Below are 21,991 nucleotides of genomic sequence, written 5' to 3' on the forward strand. Positions count from 1 at the left end.
CTGCAAAGTGCGAGCACTTGACCCCTGGCGATCTCCTTTGAAACCATCTGGTGTTAATCAGAGCTTGATTATGAGCGTCGCTCCAATGAGACGCCACTTCACGCCGGCGTGCACCTTCCTCGGGCTCCCGAGGTTAAAGTAGCGGCAGGTACGCTCGCCTCTCTGCGGAGGGCGTAAGCAAATCACAAAGACGGTTGTAAAACAGGTAATTACATTACGTACGGTTGAGTTTTCAGGGAAATTTGCGCCATCATCGCAACCCCTCTTTTTGGCTTGAAGTACTTTCTCAACTCTTCATCGGTCTTCGCCGCTCTGCTGGATTTTGGCGGTTTTCCAGAGCTAAAATCAAGTGCTCTCCCCTCCTTTTGGCTCCTGCTTTCTCCGGCTCTCTGCGGTATGAGTGTTTGACAGTTGCATATGCCAATCGAGCCAGAAAGCTTTGGCCGACATTTACCAGCGCTATTGTACAGTAAATACTGGCAGGAAGCAGTGCAGGCCCACTCAAATGATCTACGGTAAAATCCTGTCATTCAGATGCAAAATTTTCCCCTGAAAAATAGGTTCCCAATATTGTACAAGGGTCCAGCATTTTTCTTATATTGTTCTCGTCACAAGGCGACTAAAAGTACTTTACAGTATTAAAACTATAACACTTAAAAGCAATTCCAAACAAAAGATTTAAGGACATTTTAAAACAAGGTAAAAAAAATAAAATAATCAAAAGTAGTTCACTAAAAACTACATCCGGTTTCAAAACATGATTATAAAAGTTTTCATAGACTTTAATCACAGAAAAGCGTATACTACAATTTTTTAAAATCAGATTTAAAATCATTTACATCACCGGTGTCAAAATTAAGGCCCGGGGGGCAGATACGGCCCACCACATGAGTTTATGTGGTCCGCAAAGACAAACTGTGTCGTGTCAATACTAAAATTGTCTTCACTTTTGAAAAATAAAGAAATTGCTCCCAATTTTTATCACATTCATCCTTTTAAAATATTTGAACATGCTCATGCTGAATCTCCGCCACAAACCTATTTCTATCATGACATCCTTAGTTTCATTCATATTCATCCATTAAAAGCACTTGGGATCATGTCTACCATTTTCTTCCTCCTCATCATCTCAGTGGCTATCCAATTGCACTTATGAAGCCATTAGTCTACATTTAGCGTATTAATCAGAAAAAGCTAGTGATATGTTACGCAATACCCATACTTTCTTTTTTAAACAATAGCGATTGGCACGGGAGGAAAGCTAATTAAAAGATAAAATCACCTTCTTGTCTGTCCAATTAAAGACTTCCGTCAAATTGGACTCTTGGAAGAATTCCATCATGATGACATGAGAAGCCCTATTTCTGTGTGCGCCTGTGAACGGGTGTGCGTTTGAGTGCACGGGCGTGTGTTTTTAACACCAAGCAGGGGAAGATGGAAAAGGAACCAAAGGAACAGAGGGAGAGAGCGAAGGAGGCAGACTGACAGCCGAAACAGCGATAGAGAGAAATAGGTTAGACAAGGCCAGCAGACAAAGAGCAGAAATAGGGAATTAACTGATAAAACGCACATGGAGAAGTGGACAGTCTCTGGGATGGAAGAACTTGTAGAAAAGCAGGGAATGAAATGGCAGAATGTCAGGTGAGGAGGAGCAGGCTGAGAAAAGAAATGAGATAATAATGAAGAGAAAGAAAAAAAAAAAATGCCCGCCCGTAATTGACCTTGGGCTATAGCAGGCTGATTGGAGATTAGAGATAATCGTGGTAAGGCTTCTGTCACCACCAGTCTGCACAAGGACACACATACAAACACGCGCGCGCCCCGCGGCGCACTGTCTTTCTGCACAGTCTGATACATCCTTAATAAAGCATACGTTTTCAATAAAAATGCTAATTATCTTCACACCGCTGCAAAGTAAAGTGAACATTGCTACTGCGTCCGTGTGTGTGCGTGTATATAAAAAAAAAAAAAAACTGAAAACAGGAAAGTATCAATAAACAAAGCATTCTCAAAGCATTAGTATTATTCCATAATGTATTAGTTTATTATTAATTATGTTATTTTGGATGAATATATAATAGAAATTAGATCAACTCTTTAAAGTAATACAGACCTTAGCGACTGTAACCTACTTACGCAATCTAAGAGCTGTATCAAATTTACAAATAATTTGTCAGTTTTTATTGTTTTTTTTTTTAATGTATTTATTTCATTATTATTAATTGCCTTTTTACAGAAACTCCTGTTTCAATTCCAGCATTAAACAGAATAATGCTGCCCAAAGAAGCTGTGCCATAGCAGGTGCAGTTGAAGCGGAAATTTCCAGAACTGACGTCATGCCTTTTCTTAAAATACAATCCAGAGTTAAACTTAGATGCAGTCAAGTGCGCTCCAATTTTCCTCTTCTGCTTCAAGACCTGATTTGTCAACAATCAGTTACACATGCACACACACACACCAATGTAAAATTCCTAACACTCATTTGTGTGACAAAGTGCATACAGTACTTAATTAATGTATGTGTCCATTTTTTGGCCAGATTACTTGAAGTGGTTTTTATTTTGCTTTTAACCTTGAAAAAAAAAAAAACTTAGTTTCAGTATATGTGTAGCCAATCTGCTCTACTGTGAACACAAAAATATGAAGCCTGTGATTCATGACAGAGGTTTTATTGCCCTTTCCTTGAAATTACAAGGAGGGATGTTGAGAAATTTCCCCACACTGAGCTCACTGATTGAGAGGTCCGCTAATATGGCAACACAAGAAGTAGCAATACAAATGGAACGACATTTGTATGACATTTGGTGTGCCATTTGCGACATTTGTTGCTGTTTTCATTTGTCAAACGCAACCTTGAAGCGGGCACATTTTTCACTTTTTGAAGGCTATGAAGGAACTGCAGTTGAATCAAAGTCCTTGTTCACTGTGGTGATTTGCCATCCATACTATGCAGCCAACGGGGGTGTCATATGGGCATCCAGGAGTGTGTGTGTGATTTGTCATTCCATCATCCCATCTCGTTTCATATGCATACACAAGCTTTATCTCAGACCTCCTGCATGACTAAAGTGGGACTTCAGAAAGCAAATCTAACAAGGCCTACATTTTTTTTCAAAAGGGGAGTGGGTGTCCTTTTTTTCTTTGGTTTATTTCAAATACAGTTCCTCTCCCAAAAAATAAATGCTAAAAAGGCAAATCTAAAAACTACAAATCTGATTGAGGGTGAAGAAATATGTAGCTATCATAAATGTTTTATAATGGCATATAGATAGATCGATAGATAGAAATTATTAAATAAATAAATAATGCTCTTTCTCAACACCATTTTTTTTTTAACTTCAACACCATCCCTTTACTAGAGATTCCTTATCAGAACTAGTGCTAAGCCGCACCAGTTCCCATGCATTTTTCATGAGCTAGTGATTTAACTGTCGCATACGTGTTTCCATATGCTTCCGCGTGTTGCGTGTTTGTGCGTGCTTACGAGTTTTGTCTTTAATGTGTTAAATGTATGGACGTCGTACCCTCGGGCTGTAAAAAAAAAAAAAAAAAAAACGTGGCCCCAAAGTCCTTCCAAATGTTTTACCTTGAAAGCATCATCCGTGCCTCCGCTCTTCTTCTGCTCTCAGGGGAGCAGTTCCATTCAGCAGGTAGCTAACGGTCTTGAAAGACACAAGGGGAACTGCTTGCAGGATTAGGTTTCTGCTATGTTCACAAGACACTCATACCCACCCCCCCCCCGCCCCTCCCCGCACACACAAGGGACTAAGGTGGAATGGAATTCATATGTTTTTAAGGCTCTAAGCAAGTGTGCACATTTCACTGAGGGGGCGACATGAATAACCCTCAGCCAAAGTGAGCTCTGAGGAGAGTGCTTTGAATATAATAGAGAGGGAATTGCTTTGTTGGGAATGGAGCAAAGCAGCACAATCAGCGTGATCCCACACATCTGAACAATCACACACAAAGAGTCTTACAGCGGAGGTGACGTCCACTAGGCATTAACTCGCCGCCGTGCCGCACGGGCGGGTTTTAGTGCTTCAATATCAGTTGGTGGACTGAAATGGAGTCCCAGTAATCGCAGCAGTTTCCTTTGACTCTCTTGTTAGTAGTATACATTAAAAGCTTGTAACCTCAGGTCGTTTCAAACTTCTGCATATTTCTATTATAATAATAATTAATACCTGCACTAATAGATGGACTTCTCTGCTTGGGCAAAATGAGTCTGTTATATGTGACCATGAGTCTTAGCATTATTGACACGAAAAATAAAATGAAAATAATAGCACGTGTGAATCGAAACCGTGTGAAAAATAAGACGATTTTGTTCCGATTGTGACCGATTAATGGACATCAGCTAGCATGTGTACGACTAACATAGACGCCTCCTTCGAATAAACTCCTGGTACTTTGGAGTTGAGTGTTTGAAGCATTTACAGATATTGTATCCCAAATGAGTGTGGGAATAACAAGACGTTCAAAGCCGTCAGATAACTTCCAGCTTGTAGCACGGCCGTATCCTTTGTGAAATCTTATTAGCTATCGCACATGGAGAGCCTCCCTGCACTTTCACAAGGTTAGCATGAAATATGACCATAATTACATAGATGGGAGATTTTATTATCAAGATTTCCTAATCATTCCATCGTTAATCAATTTTTGTCTTTTGTCCTTCTCTCTGTCTTTCGCTCTTCTCTGTCCAATTTTTTCCTTCAAATTCCATCAATGGCCCCGGCAGAGGTCGAACAAAAAGGTAAGCCCAGCATGTTCTTAAACAGTATTGCGTGCCTCATGGTCAAAGCCCATCTATCTCGCTGTCATTGCGGTTTTATTAAGACAGCCTGATCTCAGCATGTCGAGGCAATTTCGAAACACCGGTTCTCATTAGATACACTTCATATTGTTTCGTGGTATCGGATAGACTTGAGCGTCACTTAGCAAAACTCTCCAAGGGTCAAGCACGTTTTTATGATGAGCCAATGAATCTAGGATTGCTTTGACATTTAATATTTCGGATTCTTCCTGTGTGATATGAAAATGACTCCAGTGCTTTGAATACCTAATCAAAGTTCAATTAATATTCCCAGTCGGTTGCATAAGAGCTGGAATCATATTAGCGAGAAGAATTGGAAAACCGCAATGAGAAGAATTGGAAAGATCGCAATGAGCATCTGGCATGTCTTTTTCTATGTCTGGATTATAGTACTGTATAGTTTGTGTCTACAAAGGGGACAACTTTCCAGTTAGATGACTCAAGTCAGGTCACACTAGCCACGATTCACTGCATCTCCTACATCGCTCATAAACATGACCTCAGTATTCTAAGATGGAGATACCAAATACAGAGCGGGAAATTAATTGTTGCTGCAATTGCAAAAACAGTAGGGGGAAAAAAATGACGGAAAAAAGAAAGGCAGGAAGAAAGAGACATGGAACTAATGAGGAGCTGCGATGGGAGGGAAAGTGGGACTCGGAGAAAGAGGGGGTGGGTAAATGTGCCCGTTTTGTCTTAGCGACAATATGCTGGTATTATCTGTTGCTGTGCTCTGCAATCATAGTGGCTCATCGCAACACGATCCAAGCCAAGCTGAAATACACACAAAATAATGGACTTGTCAAGGAAAAAAAGTCAGGCTAGTTGACATTTTATGTTTCCATAAAAAAGAAATCCCCTAATGTAAATATGGTGTTATTCATCCTTTAGTGTTTCTCTGCCCGGGAATTCTGCGAGGAGTGTACCAAAGTGAACATCTTTTTGAGTCCGACCACCAATCTGGGGCCTGGTGCAAAGACCCGCTGCAGGCTTCAGACAAGATTTACTACATGCCCTGGACACCATACCGCACAGACACGTTGACCGAGTACTCATCCAAGGAAGACTTTATTGCGGGCCGGCCGACCACCACATACAAACTGCCGCACCGTGTGGACGGCACCGGCTTTGTCGTTTATGACGGTGCGCTCTTCTTCAACAAAGAGCGTACCCGCAACATTGTCAAGTTTGACCTCCGCACACGTATTAAAAGCGGCGAGGCCATCATCGCCAATGCCAACTATCACGACACCTCCCCGTACCGCTGGGGAGGCAAATCGGACATCGACTTGGCGGTGGATGAAAACGGACTCTGGGTGATTTATGCAACCGAGCAAAACAACGGGCGCGTTGTGGTGAGCCAGCTTAACCCTTACACCCTACGCATCGAAGGCTCATGGGAGACTAGTTACGACAAACGCTCCGCTTCCAATGCCTTCATGATCTGCGGCGTTCTGTACGTAGTCAAGACTGTCTACGAAGACGATGACAACGAAGGGACGGGGAACAAGATCGACTACATGTACAACACGGACAAGAGCAAGGAGACCAGTGTCAACATACCGTTCCCTAACTCCTATCAGTACATCGCTGCAGTGGATTACAACCCGAGAGACAACCTTCTCTACGTGTGGAATAACTATCACGTGGTCAAGTACTCGCTCGACTTTGGCAACAATGGTAAGTTCTGAATCTCGCCACTTTGCTTGTCACTCTATTACCTTCAGATCTTTTCTCTTTTACGATCATACATCAGATCAAAGAAATAAGTCCCTGGGCAGGATGGGGTTTTTTTTTCTTAACATTAGCAGTACCTTGACATTTTTGTAATGACTGATAATGTACTTTTTTTTGTCGTGACATAAGGGATACTCACGGTCTCTAATCTTACACGCCCTTATTTTATTCAGCGTTTTCAGCTTTGATAAGAGAAATAAGTCCTTGAGAAGGATGTCTTTTTCTTCACATTAGTTGTACCTTGGCATTTTTTAAATGATTAATAATTTCATGCCAATTGCTTTTTCTGTAGTGACATAAGGGATACTCAGTCACTAATCTTATGCCAATAATTAAATTCAGAAAAATACCATAAATAGGATAGAGGGTGGGGAAAAAAATCACCATCTGTGCCTACATAGTTCTCAATTATGACTTCCCACTCATGGTATCTGCGTTTTTAGTGATTAAAGAAAACCGGAGATTACTTTCAAAGTTGGATGGCACTGCTTTCTTTGATGCTAATCAAAAAGCAAGTTGAAAGCAAATATGCACATTTTATTGATCTTTGTGTATTTAACAAGCTGCAACAAAAAACAACTCGACTTGAAAATGTTTGTTGAACATGATCAAAAGATGTGGAATAGGACAATGACATACGGACGTACTGTTGTTAGCTTTAAGCAGAGGCACTGACAAGCGAGTGGCAGTTGTAGTAAGGGCGCATGTGTGGCAAAGGCACAAGAAAATTGTATTTCAATCAGCACTACTATAAGAGTTTCTAAAAATGATTTTCCACTTTTTAACATTGGAATCATTTTGAAAAGATTGGCATATTAACCCAGGGATTCTCAATTCTTATTTGTAATGCCACCCAAGGAAGGAGAACATATTTAACCCTGAATAAATATTAATTGTCTATAAAATGATTATAAGTACACCTCTGCAGACCTCTGCTTACTGTAGTGAATGTGCAATTACACTTTCTTCTAGTATATGGAGAAAACATGTTCCTTGGGGTAGTACAGTTATAAAGCTGATGAAACAGACAGACAGTGAGAATTTGTGTTATATCTTTTCAAGTATCATGGTACTGGATGCAGATATGGTTAGCTCTTTGATATCAGCTACTGATGCACTTATATTTATATTAAGTTTCTAGATAATCTGCAATTTGGTTGTTGCATCAAATTTTGTTTCCTATTCACTCCTGTTTTTCCAGTGTGCACGACACAGCAGCTGTTTATTTTTTGTTTTTTGTCTTTTCTTCTTGCTACCAGACAACTGCCAATGAACCACCTACGCACAATGAATTGTTTTGGGGCTTTGCTGTGGGATGAGGTTCAGTCTCTGTTGATTCAAAGTTTATCTAACAAAACAAAACAGGCAAATTTAAATATGTGCAGTTATCTGGAGTTAAATACGCATGGATGCCTTACTCGTTTAATCGGATGGACAACTTATATGGATGGACCAGGTGGTTTCCTGTGAGAGTCTGGGGTCAAGTTGTATTAAGTTGAGAGATCACTTTAGATTCTACAGTAATGTGATGTTTGAACCAACTCTGGACACATAAGAGTTTAAGCTTGAGGCCATAAGTACTATTTTCCCAGTGTAATCTTCTTTCAATGCTTTCAATGGAGTCTTCAAGAGAGTCTGGCTGTGCGTTTTATTAAATGTTGCCCGAATTAACGCATGCTCTTACATCGAGTAAAGAGGCGCAGTACAGCGAATTACAGAGAGAAGCGGCATCAGATTTGGTTTGTACCGATCAGGGCTTTAAAAATGTGCGATGGCGTGCATCGCACTTGTGCAACGTAGTTATCCTATTCATGATTGCACATGCATGTTTATCGTTGTACACTTGAGTGTGATCACTGTCATAATGGAGCTCCGAGTGTCAGGAGGGTCTAAAGAGGAGATCAATGAGAATTCAATGTGGAGAATGACCTCCAATGCACATCAACAAGCCAGACTGCTGACCAGCCAGAGATAAATACATACAATCAATGCGGCCTCGGTGCTTTACGCTACGCCTCCCTTGACGCTATCGCTCAATGAAGACAAGGAATAAATTAGCTACCTCAACTGCATGATTTTCTCATTGTGGGGAATATCAGGTGACAAGTAAGCTTCTTCTCCAGAGATCTGGCAAAATTGCTGCATTGGAGTTGTAAATCTCAAGGTGGAGCTGCTGTCAGCCAGCTGTCGGAGGTGACTCTCAAACAACATCAACATCAAATAACAACGGATCTTTTATGGACCACCAATGAAAGTGGAACTATGCTGCAACTGTGTGTATCTTCAAGGTGACATCAGAAAATTACTTTTGTGACATGACGTGACAACATAGTTAAATTCAATTTTCTCCACTAAGATAAGAGTCTGGATATATATATATATATGTATATATATAAAACTTTTTTTATTTTATTTGAGTGAATAAAGGTATGAATTTATAGACCTTTAATGGGCAAACTCTAACACCATCACACGCTGAAATACATTTGGCAGCTCAGTAATGCCAATGTGTCATTCACCTTCCAAATGAGATACAGGAACGAGAAACTGAGGTGATGACATTTTTTTCCCCCTTTTGCCACCTGCACTTTCTGATATTTGTTAGAATATGTTTTAGTACACTTCTTCAGGGTAGGGAGCCTTGCAGTACGCAGAATATTAGACACAGCTTCAGCCACTGTGTTATTCGCTGGTACTGCATGTTATGAACAAGACTCAGATTCCGATGGGGGGGGGGGGGGGCGGGGGGGGGCTAAACACAACTAGCCATTCCCTACCTCCAAGCCATCCAAAATGATGCGTGATGAGCAAACTGTCTGCTTTCAAAGTTGAAGATAATCCTTCACGGAGAAGATTGCTTATTGATCTCCTCAGGGAAAATTCAAGATCAGTTCAGTTTGTGGTTTGTTTCATGGAGAAATATTCTGCTATGCCGTGTGTGTGCGTGTTCGTGTGCGTTCTTAATTGGATTCTGAATTTAACAATTTAGTGATCCGTCCTCAATTTTCCCCATTTACATCCTTTAAGGCAGATTTTTTTTCAAAAATGTTATACTTTTTATTACAGGGTGCATGAACTCGTCACCAACAAGAGATGAGCAGTTTATGTAAAACCAAATGTGTCTGCTTGTTTGAAGAAAACTTTAAACTTAGTCTTTGTTTTCATATTTTTGTCATATTTTGTTTCCGCTAGAGATTCTTTAAGGGCGTCATCAATATGCAACCAACTCCAATATGGCAGCACAGCTCAGGAAAAAAAAAAAAAAAAAAAAAAAAAAAAACAGTAAAGTTTTCTTTCAAAATCCAACTTTGAATATCACAGGCAAGAAGTCTTTTCAGGCTAAGCAAAAGGTGACACAAAAATACCCACATGTAATGCGCCGGATTGACGTTGGAAGTAGGCAACGGGAATTTGAATGTTTAAAAGCCACAGTTTTTTTTTTCTCCTCTTGGCACTTGAGAAGAAAGTGAACCGGCTCGTTTTTGTCCCACGTCTGTTTGTGTTTAGTCTTTGTCTGCCGAGTCTCCCATTCTCTCACTCGTCATCATTCACCCAAGCACTCACAATGGCAGGAATCTTAACATTTCCCCTTCCCTTATTCATATATCTTTCTTTTAGCCAACCCTGTTTTTGTCTCGCTTTACTTATCGCCTGCTTAATCTGCCCTCTTTTTCAGTTCCCGGATCACTTAAGTAACGTCCTCATACTATCGAGACCACGCACATGAATGTCTAAAGTTAAAGTCACTTCTCGACATCGGCCTTCTCTCCAACCCTTCACTTCCAAACATTCCCATGTAAACTCATTTCTGTTTATGGACTTGTTTCATCATGTCCTCGTACATGCATATTGTAGAGGCCGAGCCTACGCAAGCAGCGTGGCGCAGATGAAACGTTTGAATAATTTAACACATCCAGTCTGCTTTGCCTTGCTCTTTGGAAAGTTGTCGTTTTTTCCCAACAAAGTTGCAAACGTAATTCATGTTGCATCTCTATCCCTTTTCCCCAGCTTTGTTTTGCTGCATCCTGCTTTGTGTTACGTTGATTTTTTTTCTATTTCAGATCTGGAGACCTAGTTACCTTTCTAATGACCTACACATTCTTCTATTCACATAATTCCACCCACGGTATCTCACATATAAATAGCTATTCTATTTCTTCCATCTATCTATTGATCTCCCTACTTGCTTGCTTCCCTATCTAAAGTATTTATTGGTCTACAAACTTTCACAGACAAGTATTAACTTACCGGAATTTCCGGACTATAAAACACTACTATTTGCACAAGCTTTGAATTTATTTTACAATCCAGTGCGCCTTATCTATGGGTTTTTTCCCGTTGTTTTATTGTATTGTAAAAAAACACACTGTTTTGGTAATAAGGCTAATAGAAAAAAGGACATTTAATTCAAAACATCTGCGGAATATAATTTGGTGCGGTTTATATAGGTGTGCGGCTAATAGTCGGGAAATTACAGTACTTTAATTCTCTTCCAAGGTAGAACATACTTTTTGGGAAGAATCTTTGGAAAAGTATTATTTTACCTACTCATTACACTTTGGCAAAACTATAGCTTGGTTGTCCATATTTCAATTAGTGGTGATTTGAAAATACTTTTCTTTAGCTGAAATACTTTGCATGATTGCAATACTGCGGTAGGGGATGACCTCTTGAAGCAACAAACAAAAACTCAATTAGTGTCATCCCCTTTCGCATAAGTGTCGGAAGTGATCTCCTCAATCACAGAGAGTCATTAAAATGTGGAATTATATCATTGTGTTTAATAGACGGCCATACTGGGCTGAACTCGACTTGGCCCTTCTCGCCACTCTGTCAGTTAGCGGAAATTTAAAAGTTCACCTCTCAACCTTAATGGCTGAGATCACAGTGTCCCATTTCCTTGGGAAGTCAAGCATGGAGTCGCTATTGTCTTAACCCTCTGCCATTTATTTACTCCCCCCCGTGTCCTCTCCTCACCCCTACCCCCGTCTGCTTTCCTCTCCTGTCCTCTTTCTCCTCTCCTGTTCTACCTCTTTGCCAGCTCTCCTCTCCTGCTGTCGTTTCCTCCCCTCTTCCTCTCCGTTCCACCGCTCCTTCCTGATTGCAATCAGTCGGTAGGGATAAGCATGGCAGGAAATGTTGGAAACAAGCTTAAGTAGAGAGAATAACACCGGTTTATGGCTGGAGTGGAGAACCCTCTTTCACTACATTACTGATTACTCTGAGCCTCAGCACACACCGGTTTGTGTGAGTGTTTGCTTGTGTGTCCTTGAGCTTCTACTGCGGACTTTTTCATCCAAAGGGTTGTGTCTGCGTGGGGAATTTTAAAGTGATAAATCATATTATGAGAACATTTGTGAATCTTGTTAAATCTAAACTTCACCAACTTGCAAAAGTGTGATATCACAATCTTACGCGTTAATACCGCAGCTCTCACTTCTTTCCTAAGGGGCTTTATTCCTCACTCACATCTTCCACTTGCATTCGTAGCTTCTTTCTCTGCTTTTTCATTCCCAGTCCTCATCTTCTCCTCTGCTAAACAGATTACGACGCAAGCTCCTCACTAGAGACTTTTCTTTAGAGAGTCTGCAACACCTGTTCTTTGCCTGCGGTGTGTCCTTATCGATTGAAAGGCCCCCGCCAGGCCGTCTGTGCGTGTTTGGCTTCCACGACGCTTCTCCGTCTACTGAGCGGCCCGGTGCCAAATTAGGCTGGCATATCCAGAACAGCAGGGTGGAGGGGAGACCCACTGTATTGCAAGAAATGAATACACGTGTCACAACTACCAATTATTATTAATAGTTAATGGATTAACCGAGAGGTATGGTCAAGTATTCATGACAACAAATCCAGACACACAAACCGCGTATCTGGGAAAATGGACACTACATTTATTGAACACAATAAAAACACAGCATTATTTGAAAAATGTACGAAAAAACAGTGCTCGGTATGGCCGGAGGAAAAAGGTAGCGATGAAAAGGCTTTTTGGAAGTCGTTGCCTCAAACTGAAGGACCCAGGTGTTAGCTTCTGCAGCATGTGCTTGAGTAAATTGGTGTATGGCAACAGTGCGATGGAAGTGCTTGTTAGCCAAGAAAAAGAAGCTCAGCCACAAAGCTTTGGTTTGTGCTCTCACTTGTACATCTAGTGTACACCCACCACAGCCGCTTCAATGACTCGCATTACTTTTAGGTAGAGTCCAAATAGATAGTAACCAAAATAACAGGAAAACAAAATTGCTTTGAACGAGCGGGAGGCCGCAAAGCGCAACTGACCCCGGTATGCCATGCTTATGCAAGGAGAAAACTAGTGCAGGTTGGATGTGTTTGTAAAGAAAAATCCGATTTCATTAAATGTGCATACAAAATTAACAGTTGAACTTGTCAGGACCTGCCAGCCATTTGGATGGAGGCTTTATTAGCTGAGGTGGCGTTCTATCTTGAAACTATCGCTGCTTTGAAGTGTGCTATTTTGTCTTATCAGCAAGCTCGAGCCACTCGCCACAAGCTCTGCATGTGTATGTGTGTGTGTCAGCCATAGGGAGAGGGTGTTATCGCAGTACGCAGCCCTGTCCTATGTTTGGGCTGCCTCGAATGCTTTGTGTCCTCGAGTTAGATTATCGTTTTGCCTTGGAAGCGTCCCTTCCCACCCTTCGAGTAGGGCGTAGGGTGTGTGTGTGTGTATGTGTGTGTGTGTGTGTTTTAACGATACTGCATATTCTAAAGCCTATACCGCCACTTCTTTAATGCTCCCCCTTTTTCTTTTTCACCCACTTCCTGTTCTTTCAGCCTGTCTTTCCATGACCATGTTGGAATCCTGCTCCTGCCAGGTTTATCTTCGCTCTTGCTCTTTCTTCCAACCCCCCCCCTTCAGCCTCTTGGTGTTGACGATTTACAGGTCCTTTGTTTATTGAGTGAGAAGTCAACAAGAGTACTCCAGGCTACAGAGTGCGGCCTGATGTGAGGCGGGCAGATATATGCAGTCTTATAGCTGCATGGAGAAAACGCACTACACAAACACGCACTACACAAACATCATGTCTGTCCACATTTTGGAGGATGCCATGTTTTCTTTCCAAGCCCTTTTCGGGAAGTGACAAGTCTAGCATTGTGAACTGACCTAACCCGCTTGTGTACAAATGCTACTGGGTTCAGCAATAACGCGCAAAACGAGACACACTTCAGTCCACTGCTGACAATAAAGGAGCTTAGAACAACAGTCAAGGACTTTGTGTGTGTGTGTAGTTTGCATGCTTGTTTTTGCCAACAACTACAAACAAGGGAGGTTGATTTTCTGTCACTTTCATTGACCAAGGCGCTGACACAGAATCTGGATTTGGTCCCACAGCGTCAAACAGTTGCTCCTAGGGGATGAGAGCAAATTTTGCTGACAAATGAAGTACTGTAGCAAAAACAAAAATAAGTCCTGACCTTGAATTTATGGTTAATGTTTGGAGATTCTCCTAATTGCTGCTATTAGGTTTCTGTGACTCTTTGCGAAAGGAAGTTTGATATCGTCATACTGCAACAAATAGCCTCGGGCGATATGTGAACATTGTTGCCGAGCTTTCAACTTTCCTTGAAAGAGTTTGTTGCAGCATAATAGTTGATAAAAACAGTCTCATCAAAAACAATTAGCAGCCCATCTGAGAGTTTTGATCCAACCTATCACATCATTTTATGCAGCTGTCAGAGTGTGTTAAGTTGAATTCATTTCATTTTTGCCAGGCATGTGAAGAACAGTATTTTGAAACATATCTCTTTGAAATATGTGCTGGTATTCAACTTTAAAAACTCAAAATAACTATCAAAAAATAAATTGGTGAGAAAGTACAAATAGAACCTCCAAAACAAAAGTTAATAAAAAATAGGAATATTGTGTGGTCTGTATGGAGTACAAACTTATATTTAGAAGAAAGTTGTGATTGAGCACTATTAATATACCTTGTTTTCAATACTACCACTTCTGGAAGTCGACGCTAATTCTAATTAGCATATCAAAGGGTTTTTATTCTGATTTAACGATATCACTGGTAATGTTTATAAAACAAATGCCTTGGATTTAAATATGTTTGTAATTATTTTTGTAGGGTGTTTGTTTTTACACTAAACTCCAACTGTGGTGTCATTACACGGTGCAATCAGGGTACTTTCATAAAGTAGCTCGGGCACATTAATCATTTTTATTCGATTATAATGTTCACATGGTCGTGACAAGCGAAAATCAAAAGCATAATTCAATTACAAATAATTGCCCGGCAATTGTAGTGATAGAGAAAACGTGTCGTGCTGTTTTCTGTGTAATGTGCATCACAGAGCAAAGCACGCTAACAGCCTGGGCAGCTTGATTGACAAAATAACGGGTCTACAACCCTCCATCCTTTTTTTTTTCTTTCATAATGCCGACGTTATGTCACATACGTCTCTGCAATTTCTTTAAAAGCAGCTCAAGTGGCAATCATGATGAATGTATGGCTTTTACAAAAAGATGTTATCACCTTAAAGAAAAGAACGTTCAAAAGGAATAAATGCGATCAAAAAAAAGTGTTTTTTGTCAAATAGAATTCGGAATAGGGAGAATAAAAAGTGTGAACAACAAAGTTACGAGTGAGCAATCAAGTCAGAAAATGTCAGGTGGAAAATGTCAAGAGAGCAGCAGAGGAAAAGAAAAGACAGAGATGATGTGGTCCCTTGCCTATGATGCTCGCAGGCTTTTATGTTGCCTCACCCCGAGCTGCCAGCCCTGTTTTCAGCCTTGTACTCAAATGACAGCAGACATCACCCTCAGACACACACACACACACACACACACACACACACACTCACACCATTACTGTTGTGGCAAGGCTCCTAATCGTGCATCCCACCCACACACACAGTTTTTTTTTTTCCCGTCATGAGCGCACACACACACAGATTGACAGCTCGTCCCTAGGCCACTGCTGACACGCATGATTGATGGCAATGTTCCGTGGAGAATGCATAAGGCAGGGCCAGCAATAATTCAGGAACAGGGAGCAGCTCTGTTTAGGTTGAGAAACACTCCATTAAGTTATGAAGAGAACAGAACCAATGTACAGAAGGTACAGCGGGATGTTTCACGGCTGTCAGTTAAGCGGGCCGGCCAGGGAAAAACACAGAGGGAAGATGGTTTTCATTAAAGTCCACAGAACGGGTCAACTTGTGGTCACAATGAATAATATAGACACCCCCTCATTGCAAATATCCACAAAGACCTTCTTCTCATTCTACCCGCTCTTTTATTCACACCCAAAGGACTGTGTAAATATCATTAAATCAATGGTAACAAGCATCGCAGTAAAAAGAAGGTGACTCCATGACCTCACACAGATATATTTGAAAAAAGCTCATTTAGCCAGACCATCATTACAACAGTAAACATGACAAGCAATCTCATACAAAGGCACCAGGGGAGAGGGCTCAGTATTTTCTGTCTAGTCGGTTTGGCATTTAACTAAAGTTGTGATTTTATTTAGCAGACTAATGCTGCCTCAATTGCAGAGATCCACTAGTTGCATTTAAGTAAAGATCTTTGGAGCGACCAACCTCTGTTCCAGTAGTCGCTGCATGGGCGTAGGAGATGTTGACAACTTGTCCCTCAGACCGGCAATTGTCCTTGCTGTATTCCTTTCCGGGTGTAGTATGGCTTGCTTTCTACTCAAAAGATGATCTAATTCCATGTGCAAGTATTCAAATAACAAAGTGACAGACCGAGTGGTTAAAAACTGCATAACCTTCGACCCCGACCCTGATCACCTCCACCTGTGGTCATTATAAGGACTAGGAGATACTCACACAGCCGTCTTTGGCCAGCTGCTGCAAGTGCGAAAAGACGATAAACTTGTGGCTCCTAAAATCTACTTTGCTGATTGCGGCCAAGCTTCATGATATGATTAATCAACAATCAATTCCACATAATTATCAAAACACTTAAAAATAAATTATTTGAAGAATCTGTGATGATACCCATCTACCATTAAGATGGAAATAAAAATGACAGAGATGCCCTCACAAGTTCTCTCTAAAGGTTTCATTTGAAAGCATTTTTAATTAAAGATGTGAGCATGGGCTCTGCCTTGGCCTCTGTGCAGGCAATGCGTAAATATTTCCCTTTATCTAACACGCTATAATGCAATATTGATTTGCACCACACAGAGCTGCAGCAGCAAGTTCAGAGATAGAATGAGACAAGCTGCTATCGTATGTGCACTTTCGGAGTAGCCGCGCATCCAACACTCATGCCATACTTTTCCCTCCTGCTATGCCTTCCATTCCGTCTTTATTTCAGAACTCAATGTGAATAATTAAGACTATTTTACAATTAAATATTGACACTTATACACATATTGACCATGATGTCACTGTATCATGAATTATGTATGACACAATGACGCAATCTAATGTCGTGTGGTATTGTATGGTCATGTACTTTTACAATACTATTTATAGTATAATTATGTCAATAATAATAAAGGCAAATATTTATAATATCAGTAACCTTTGTTTGCTTTCACAAAGGGTAAGATCGACTACATACACACAAGATAATGGAGAGCAGGTTTTAACAATCAGGGCGAGGAAGACAAATCAAATTGGCAGGAAACACAGGGGAAAGGCAAGATGCTTGAAATGAGGGGAGAGACATTTACAAAATACAGGATGGGACGTTGAACATAAATAGAATAATGCGATGAAATGGGTGAACTGTATTTGCGGGTCTTGGTGCTTAACTTTTGCCTTCCTGTTGCCTGTCTTCCTACGTAGACTTCCGCCCGCCCATGATCCCTGCGAACAGAGGAGGAGGGGGTGCAGTCGGAGGGGGCTCCTCATCCTCAACCAGTCGTTCGACCACCACTCGCGCTCCCCCTTACTACACCACCCCGCGTCCTCTCTTCACCACCTTACCGGGACAGCGATACCGAACCACCACAACAGTCCGCCAGCCTGTCATGAATCCGGCCGGCGGTTCACCGTCAGACACCAATCAGATCCCAGACACCAACCGCAAAGCCGGGGACCGCTTCCCGCCCGTGCAGGTCCCCCCGGCGCCGCCGCAACCCCCAGCTTTGCCTCCCCAAGACTTTTGTAGCCCTCGAGTGACGGCTGATATTTCGTGGCCCCGCACCCAGCAAGGCCAACTCGGCAAGCAGCCGTGCCCGGTCGGGACACTCGGTAAGTGGATGATGTCACTGTGTGAAATGTTTATGTTCAAATACTCTTCTACTAATTAAGACTAATGAGGATTTCGCCGCCCTATTGGGAAAGGGTTCAAATGTTCCATAGAAATGATCACGAAGTAACAATGTAGCTCCACTTGAAGGTCAAGGCTAAGATTTTTTTTTTAACAGATGATGAACATTTTATCTTGTACGTCCATTCATCACAACACACGTGTACAGTAGTGTACCTCCACGGGATACATTGTTCATGGTAATTTGCTTACACGACAAAGCCCTCCCGCATGCTTCCCCCGCGGGCACGGCATGAAGTGTCGGAGTCTTTCGTTGAATGTCAGGGCTGTCTCACCTTATTAGTTTTGCTACTCTCGCAGGCGTGGCCACATACATGTGCATGGCCCACTTGGGCTACTGGGATCCTCAAGGCCCTGACCTCAGCAACTGCACGTCTCCTTGGGTCAACCACATCATGCAGAAAGTAAGTGTGGATGTTTCTGCCTGCCCTTGTGAGGACGTGTGCTATGATAGTTTCCCAGAGCATAATTTCTCACGCATGGAGATACAACAACCACAGGGAATGGTTTATCCCGCATGTATCCATCTTCATTTGTCAAGCTACCAACTAGTGCTTGAAACACAAGAGATTGTATATAGCTGTTGGGAGTACAGATATCTCCAGGTTTTTTTTTTGTTTGTGTTAATGCTTTTCTTTCTGCCGATATCGTGAGACGAAAAATGCTAGAGGCTTAACGCAATGAGGAAGCCGTGTTTGGAAAGGGAAGCTATTACTTTGCCCAGTCCAAACATTGTTGCTCCGATCATTGACTTGGTCAGGAAACTATCAACATCAAACATTAGACAGTTGCAGCAATGATGCACATTCACTGACCTGTTGCGAGACCCGCTGGGTGATTTTTGGCAGCACACACGATGCACTGATCCAGTGGTACATGAGGGGATTGTAAATATTGTTAGTTAGTTGTAAAACACAATATCTATACGGGTTTTTATTGATCTATAAAAGCTGACATATATTAAAAACAATGATGAAGTGATTTGCAATGAATGGTCCATCCGGTACTTATCTTACAATCCCTTTCCTCCTCCATTCTATTGGTTGGGATGTCAAAAATGTCAGCGAGATTTTATACTGCCTCAATAATAAAAACCAAATATTTTGGTATCTTACAACTCTTATACAGTACAGGAAATCTATAAAATTATTAGTGTTTAAAAATGATTTTTTTTTTACTTCAATTGTTCTAAAGTGTTTAAAAATATACAAAACTTATTTTTTATTTGATCAAAATATAATTGGTATCCTATCAATTATATGAATTATTAGTACTAATATGAAGTTGGTGAGGTTTTAATTTCTTTCCATGGTATCAAAATGACAACAGTCCTTATCATATACTAAAATCTGAGATTTCTATTTACTTAATGTCCTCTAATACATTTTCCCAAATCCAAACTAACCGTATTGACTGTAGAAGTTCTACTGCATGTAATTGTTTATCATGACATTGCCCCAAGTGCAAACCCAGTGGAGGGCGTATTCTATGACTAATTCTCAAAGTTTTTCATTATACCTTTTCTCCTAACGCCCTCGCACATTTTCCCCTCTCCTGCATGCCCCTATCTTTGCTCTCAACTTTCTCTGCAACTTTTTCTCCTTGCTCCAACTCCCACTACGTCGTCCCCAATTCCATCCATCATTGCCTAACCCCCCCCTCCGGTGTTGTTCTGTTTGCATCCAGCTCCGGTCGGGCGAGACGGCAGCCATCGTGGCCAGGGAGCTGGCAGAGCAGACCAAAGGGCTCCTGCGTCCTGGCGACGTGCCTTCCACGGTGCGGGCCATGGCCCAGCTGGTGGAACTGCTTGACGTGCAGCTCAGGAACCTCACCCCTGGGGGCAAGGACAGCGCTGCCCGCAGCCTCACCAAGGTACTGCATTGTACAGGTTGCCTTAGGGCAGTGCTTCTCAAATAGTGGGGCGCGCCCCCCTTGGGGGGCGCCGTGCTATACCTGGGGGGGTGCGTGTGACCCTGGGGAACAGGCTTTTTTTTTGCAGTACTAGAATAAAGTGTAATTGCCCATCCTCCCAGCAGGGGGCAGTGGCGCTCTCATTGTTACTTCTGTGACGTTTGCGACAGTGCAACATTTTACGACTTACAAGACAAGTTAGGATAGTCACGGTGGGGAGGGGGGGGGCGCGAATAGTTTTCTTCTTGCTAGGGGGGGGCGTAACAGAAAATAATTGAGAAGCACTGCCTTAGGGTGTCAAACTAATTATTGTCGCGGGCCGCAACATAGTCACAGTTTCCTTCGGAGGGCCATCATGACCGTCAACAAGTAAGACTAGTAAAAACTGTTCAAATATTTATATAAGATCAATGGTAACAAAAACAAAAGTAAATACAATTTGCAACTTTAGTATTGACAGATGAAGTTGATGCACAATTTGTCTTCGGGGGCCACATAAAATGATGTGGCAGGCTGTAACTGGCCCCCGGGCCTTGACTTTGACACTAATGCCTTACAGTCACACCCCATTATAATGCAAGTAAGATAAAAACTGTAGTGAATCTAAAAATACGTGTTTTCCATGAATTTAACAAATTAATGCCCTGACAGAATGGTTTTACTTTAATACTGGTGGCTGTAGTTTGCAGCATTTTTTTTATTCCATAGATACTTTAACACGGGTAACAAAAGACGAGTGCCAGGGAAACGTTTTAGTCCTTAAAGTTTTGGAACTTATTTTTTAGCACTTGCACAAAAAAGCACAGCATACACACACACACACAGACACAAAAAATATTTTTCATTCACTGTAGACTTCCATAAATCAAAAGTGTGTCCTCAGTATGCAAAAGATCTGATTTATCAGCAGTGAACAAGGAAGAATTTAGCTCTGTAGTTTGTTCATGTAGGCATTCATTAAAGAGAGCCAAGTCAGTGGGGACTCACTGACTGGCTGCCTTGGCTGCCTAATTGACTGTCTGACTCATTTAATGGGAGACTGTTCCTTGATTGTCTTTGCTGAGGTCAACAGTGATAGGCCGACTTTGGGAGTGAGACTGACAGCTGCTGCCAACTCTTATACACTCACTATTTTTTTTAACTTTACTTTCTGAGTCACTGGGCCTGCACCTAGTTACCCTTTCCCAATCTGCCTTGCAGTCTCACTGCAACCTGTGCCCTTTCTCCTCGGTTATTTGAAATGAACTTGTCAAAGCTTGTACACAAGTGGAATCCATTAATACGTGCTTCACCGTTGACCAAATGGCTGGTTAGAGTTGGATTTCTAGATAAGTATTGCTCACTCTGAGAGGAAAAGCGCTACTCCTGATCTCATTAATGACCCAAATCCATAATTAAATCAGTGCGTTTTAAAATGATGGCCATTCATATTTGAGTGGATGACAGTAAAATACACTTAATCGTAGATATAGAAAATAAATGACTGAATTTGTGTCGCGGAGAAAAAATATTTTAGCTCACCGCAGGTTCTTACAAGACAAACATAAATATCTCGTTAGCAATGGCTTTTAATACAAAAATTGATGTTTCTTGAGCAAAATCCGTCGAGCAACGGCAATTTATGATGTAGCTTTATGAACTGCATTGTTGTGAAAACTTCTTAAACTAAAATATAATTAGAAGTTTTAATTGGACAATATATTTTTTACTAAGAATGAGATCACAAACTGTGTCAGTAAGGAATCAAAGAATAATAGAAATGACGGTGTTTTGGGAGATACATTGAAAACACAGGTGAGTGAGAAGAATTCTATTTCCAGTCCCCGACGTCTATTTGAGTCATGTTAATGATAAAGCTCTGCGTGTGTGTGCATCTTTGCTCACCTCAGGGAACGTTGGTGTGTGAGATGGAGAGGTGTTACATTGCTAACAGTTGAATTGTTTGAATTTACAGCTTCAGAAGAGAGAGAGGTCCTGCAGGTTTTTCACACAGGTATTTCTATTTCCTGGTATCCGTTGATTGCTTTGCCACACCCCGCTTTGTGTGTGTGTGTTTTTTTTTTTTTACTTTCACCCTCAGCATGTAATTGATCAAGCAAGCCTTTGTGTGATATCACACATTTGTGATGCGCAATGTGGGTTTGCAGTTGTACTCTGCGGCAGATGTTTTAGGATTTTAATCCTTTGAGGAGGGTAATTGAACTCCCCCCTCGACCATAAATGATCGGCATCAATCATCCCAATCCGCAGGTGTTTGC

General features: G+C 41.4%; 1 protein-coding gene across 6 annotated transcripts in view; it reads left to right on the forward strand.

Moving 5' to 3' along the window:
• The window catches only part of adgrl3.1 (adhesion G protein-coupled receptor L3.1), a 114,469-nt gene that overhangs the window by 55,986 nt on the left and 36,492 nt on the right, over window positions 1–21,991 (forward strand). For 4 of the 6 annotated variants that reach the window (XM_061274817.1, XM_061274822.1, XM_061274820.1 and 1 more), the window contains exons 6-11: window positions 4,739–4,753; window positions 5,705–6,493; window positions 17,336–17,743; window positions 18,123–18,226; window positions 19,509–19,694; window positions 21,688–21,726. In XM_061274817.1, the coding sequence (XP_061130801.1) occupies window positions 4,739–4,753; window positions 5,705–6,493; window positions 17,336–17,743; window positions 18,123–18,226; window positions 19,509–19,694; window positions 21,688–21,726 (1,541 nt within the window). The remainder of the gene's footprint in view (window positions 1–4,738; window positions 4,754–5,704; window positions 6,494–17,335; window positions 17,744–18,122; window positions 18,227–19,508; window positions 19,695–21,687; window positions 21,727–21,991) is intronic. The other 2 variants (XM_061274819.1, XM_061274823.1) reach the window with 1 other exon arrangement.

This window comes from Syngnathus typhle, linkage group LG3 (genome assembly GCF_033458585.1).
Source record: "Syngnathus typhle isolate RoL2023-S1 ecotype Sweden linkage group LG3, RoL_Styp_1.0, whole genome shotgun sequence".
Lineage (NCBI taxonomy): Eukaryota > Metazoa > Chordata > Actinopteri > Syngnathiformes > Syngnathidae > Syngnathus > Syngnathus typhle.